This window comes from Stigmatopora argus, chromosome 20, assembly GCF_051989625.1.
Source record: "Stigmatopora argus isolate UIUO_Sarg chromosome 20, RoL_Sarg_1.0, whole genome shotgun sequence".
NCBI lineage: Eukaryota > Metazoa > Chordata > Actinopteri > Syngnathiformes > Syngnathidae > Stigmatopora > Stigmatopora argus.
Window position 1 is genome coordinate 11,993,351 of NC_135406.1, and position 5,322 is coordinate 11,998,672.

The following is a 5,322-nucleotide window of genomic DNA, read 5'->3' on the forward strand; positions in this document are numbered from 1 at the left end:
TTTCATACTAATGATTATACATAAGAATATTGAGTATTATCTGTTTGTTCAACATTAAAATAAAATTAAAAAAACAATTCACATTTGACTTCATATACCGACTGCCAGGTCTATTTACATAAAAAATCAAATCAGTTTGGATAAATATAAAATGGAAAACTACTCCAAAATGAACCCAAAGTCAGTTCTTATAGTTTAAAAAAGGAAAAGAATGTAGTTTACAAAGCTAATAGAAAATGTTGAAGATTAAATGAAATAAAACAACATTTGACTTGGTTTACTCTTTTTCAAACAGAGACAAATTCACAGCAGACTAATTTTATCAACATGATTCAAAAATGACACAAGGGATTCTCATCATTTTTGCCAATTAATAGATAACATACACACACACGTTTGTTTCTTTTAAGTCTTATGAATAAATCCTTGGCAACAAACTTAGTATTATGTATTATTAAGTATTTTTAACCAATGTGTTGAACCCCAAAATTGAGCAAAGAAAGGGCTTTTCGCCACTGCGGGTTAAGTCTTCTTTTCAGGTTTTTCAATTGTGTAGCTTTTTAATTGAGCAGGAAGACATTGTTCTTCAGTGTGGGTTAATAAGTGTTCTTTTAAGCTTCTCCTTTGGGAAAATGTTCGACCACAAACTGAGCAGGAAAATGTTTTTTCACCAGCGTGGATTTTTGTGTTTTTGGAAATCTTGCTTTTGAGAAAAGGCTTTACCGCAAACTGCACACGAGAATGGCTTTTAACCTGTGTGTGTTCTTGCATGACTAATTAGGCTTCTCTTCCGTGTGAATCTTTGACCACAAACTGAACACGAAAATGTTTTTTCACCAGTGTGGGTTCTTGTGTGCCTTTTTAAGGTTCCCTTCTCTGTAAATCTTTTACCACAAACTGAACACGAAAATGTATTTTCACCTGTGTGTTCTTGCATGACTATTTAAGTGTCCCTTCTGTGTGAATCTTTGACCACAAACTGAACACGAAAATGTTTTTTCACCAGTGTGGGTTCTTGTGTGCCTTTTTAAGGTTCCCTTCTCTGTAAATCTTTTACCACAAACTGAACACGAAAATGTATTTTCACCTGTGTGTTCTTGCATGACTATTTAAGTGTCCCTTCTGTGTGAATCTTTGAAAACAAACTGAACACGAAAATGGTTTTTCACCAGTGTGGGTTCTTGTGTGCCTTTTTAAGGTTCCCTTCTCTGTAAATCTTTTACCACAAACTGAACACGAAAATGTATTTTCACCTGTGTGTGTTCTTGCATGACTATTTAAGTGTCCCGTCTGTGTGAATCTTTGACCACAAACTGAACACGAAAATGGTTTTTCAACAGTGTGGGTTCTTGTGTGCCTTTTTAAGGTTCCCTTCTCTGTAAATCTTTTACCACAAACTGAGCATGAAAATGGTTTGTCACCTGTGTGTGTTCTTGCATGACTAATTAAGTGATCCTTCCGTGTGAATGTTTGACCACAAAGTGAACACGAAAATGGTTTTTCACCAGTGTGGGTTCTTGCATGACTATTTAAGTGTCCCTTCTGTGTGAATCTTTGACCACAAACTGAACACGAAAATGGTTTTTCACTCGAGTGTGTTCTTGTGTGCGTTTTTAAGTGATGCTGTTGAGAAAAGGCTTTACCGCAAACTGAACACGAAAATGGTTTTTCACCAGTGTGGGTTCTTGCATGACTAATTAAGGGTCCCTTCCATGTGAATCTTTGACCACAAACTGAACACGAAAATGGTTTTTCACCAGAGTGGGTTCTTGTGTGCCTTTTTAAGGTTCCCTTCTCTGTAAATCTTTTACCACAAACTGTACATGATAAGGGTTTCTCCCCAGTGTGGCTTCTCATATGTGTTTTCAAAGTAGACTTTTTCCCAAAGGTTTTTCCACACTGAGAGCATTTCCAGAGTTTGCCGTCCGTAAGACCTTCATTGTCATAAAGCAAGTCTTCGCTTTCTGATAACGGAGCAATTAAATTGTCTGCTTGCCCTTCTGCTGAGCTGCCGTTCGGAGTCTCCGCCCCTCTGCCAGCCACGTCCAGTTCCTCTTCACTTTTGAAAAACTCACCAGTTGACACGGTGACATCATCTTCCTCCTTTTTGATTTGCTGTTGAGGGAACTCTGGCTCCTCCTCTTTAATTTGGGGTAACGTTAAGGTGTATGCAGGCTCCGCCCCTCTGCTGGTCACGCCCAGATCCTCTTCCCTCTTCAGGAATTCACCAAATGACCAGGTGGCATCATCTTCCTCCTTCTTGATTGGAAGTCGCTCGTCTCTCATTTGTTGTTGAGAGAACTCTGGCTCCTCCCCTTTGATTTGGGGGAGCTCAAGTTCCTTTTTAAGGCCAACAGACTCTTTCCCATCAGGACCAAGATATTCTCTGAAACCTGCAAAGACACGAAAATAAATGATATGTTTCATAATCTGTCTATCTAACGAGAAGTCCTTTAGGTTAGACTGGGAATGTAAAGTCTTATACTTATATCGGTGGTGGTTAGGGTCGTAACATGACATTAACTTGAAATTTAACTGAAATCAACTCAAATGACTATACACACCCACACATATTCGACCACATGGAACCATCTCAATAAGCTCGTTTCTCCAATTTGTCTCATATCTCAAGGAAAAAAATTGCTCGGAAATTAGCTCGTTTCTCAAATTTCCCGTAAATTGGGACACTCGTATGTCAAAGTATTCCTGTAATATGCAGGCTGCCACAGCAAATGTTTAATTAACAAGCAATAATTATAGCACTTGCGGGTGACCCGCATTGTAATCAACAGTTTGAGGAAAACAGAGTTCACCTTCAAAATTAAAGTACAATTAAGAGCACACCTACACATTTCAATGTTTAAAAATGTTTTGTTTTATTAAACCCAAAGGATTCTTTAATCTCATCTCATTTTCTGAACCGCTGTATCCTCATCAGAGTCGTGGGGGGTGCTGGAGCCTATCCCAGCTGACTTTGGGCCAGAGGCGGGGGGGCACCCTGAATTGTTGGCCAGCCAGTCGCAGGGCACAACAAGACAGACAACCATTCACACTCACACTCATACCTAGGAGCAATTTAGTGTCGAATCAGCCCACCATGTCTTTACAATGTGGGAGAAAGCCGGAGTACCCGGAGAAAACCCACACACGTCAAAATAAAAAAGGTACTTTTTTTTTGAAAAAAAGGCTTTCCATAAATGGTCATTTTTAAAGAAACTAATGCTTTACTTTACATGGTCTTTTTTATTATTAAAAAAACATTCCTATGCAAAGTCTATGCATGTCTTTGGAGTGTGGGAGGAAACCGGAGTACCTGGAGGAAACCCACGCAGGCCTGGGGAGAACATAAAAACTCCACAAAGGTGGACTTGACCTGGATTTGAACCGAGGACCCCAGAGCTGTGAGGCCGACGCGCTAACCACTCGCTCCTCTGGGCTGCTTTTTCACATTTTTAAGAACTTAAAATAAAATAAAAATATTCAGTGCTGAGTCCTAGTAGCAAGCGGGAGAAATGGGAGTTGCTCCCGCTTGAAAAATAATTTACAAAATAAAAATCATTTTCGCATTAAAAAATCTGCGATGTAGTGAAATGCTGAGGATTACTGTACTTGAATTTGCAATTGCAGCGCACAAAAATAGCACTTCTACAATTACCATTAAGCCTTAATGGTTTAGGAAATATATAGATATAAAAATGGACCAACCTTCTAGTCTGTGAAGGACAACTTTTGCGTGCATTATTTTGCAAAATGTCGAGTTTTCCTCGTGGAACTTTGCGGCTCTTTTCCCACACGTAAATTCTGATGGAGACGCCATTGATAGCTGCTAGCTAGGCTAAGTTAAAGAGGTCGCAAAGCTTCAAAGTTCTTCGACGACTTGAAGAGTTGTTCCTTTGATATATGCTAACAGGCTGAGCTAAAGTAGCCCACAAAGCTTCAACGAGGTCTTGAAAATGATTTTGGCTGATATTTAAGGCCATAAAGTAGCTGAAGCTAGACACGACGGGGACCCATAGGTTAAGTTTGGTGGCGAAAACTGCGCATGCGCGGTGGCAGCGTCACTTCCTTCGATGCATTAAGTTTATAAATGTAAGAGAGTTGGACATAGGAAATAATTATTCTTCAAATTTTCTGACATGTGGTTTGAGCCAAAAAATGTTTGCGTAGGTTTGAATTAAACTGAAAATTAAATTAAACATAAATCACTTGAAGATCGCGTCTCAAAAGGAGGCGTCGCAAAACGCGCATGCGCAGAAAAACATCGTCCTTGATAATGGTGCTGTTCTTTTTTGCCGATTGGCATCACGGGAGAGGTAGTTCTTCATTGAAACGGTTTGAACTCGCAGGGATCAGTCACTTATTTACGTACTGCTCTCTCGTGGTCAGGAGAAAAATTGTTTCATTCTAAGTTCAGTATTCGTGGACACTGTTCACAATATTTAAGACACTGTCAATCACAAGTTATCGAAGAAGCACATTTTAAGAAAATATATCAGAAAATTAGCAATTTCTCAAAGGTGTCTTAAACCCAAAAGGAAAAGTTAGTTTTTTCTTTTATTTACATTATTCCCTTAATCCGGACCAACCACTAGATGTAAATTATATTTCTTGATTTTCCCATTTTTAACGAATATTTGTAATTTTTCCCTCCAATTTTGTTCTTTTTGTGTTTTAGTTCAATAAGTATTTTGTAAAATGTAAAAATAACTATATAGAAATATTTTCAACAAATGATTCTTCCCTTATTGAAAATAAAAGCTCAAATAAACATTGTTTTAGATCTATGAAAAATATTTAAGGCTTTATATCCAGTTCTTTAAATCCGATTTAATCTCTCTCTCTCGCTCTCTTGCTCTCTCCCGCTCCCTCTCCCTCCCTCTCTCCATCTCTCCCTCCCTCACCCTCTCTGCCTCAAACCTCCCTCCCTCCCTCTCTCTCTCTACATCAGGGGTGTCCAAACTTTTTGCAAAGAGGGCCAGATTTGGTAAGGTGAAAATGTGTGGGGGCCGACTATTTAGCCTGACATTCTTTGAACCATTAACATTAAATACAAATTAACTTTTTGGGATTTTTTTAAATTACAAATGGCATACTTTTACATTTTTTTTACATTTAGGTTTTTACCGAAATCACAAACCACAAAAAATTAAGAAAACTATCAAGGATATCTAAGTTCATGTGAAACATTACATATTATTCATTATTATATGCTCACTGTAGGAAAAGTGCTGAAAACAAAACAATGATCACTGCATATTCAACCTGTGATTTTGACCATCACAAAAAAAATAATTAACTGAGATTTAAGAATTTATTCAACTC

At 38.1% G+C, this 5,322-nt stretch overlaps 1 protein-coding gene across 1 annotated transcript; it reads right to left on the bottom strand.

The window, feature by feature from the left end:
* Window positions 1-322: 322 nt before the first annotated feature.
* LOC144065598 (uncharacterized) lies at window positions 323-4,014 on the bottom strand. The gene is made up of 2 exons (XM_077588584.1): window positions 3,706-4,014; window positions 323-2,393 (listed from the first exon to the last, which is right to left on the bottom strand). Exons 1-2 carry the CDS (start codon window positions 3,815-3,817, stop codon window positions 1,084-1,086), a joined length of 1,422 nt encoding a protein of 473 aa, XP_077444710.1. The 5' UTR covers window positions 3,818-4,014; the 3' UTR covers window positions 323-1,083.
* Window positions 4,015-5,322: the final 1,308 nt, after the last annotated feature.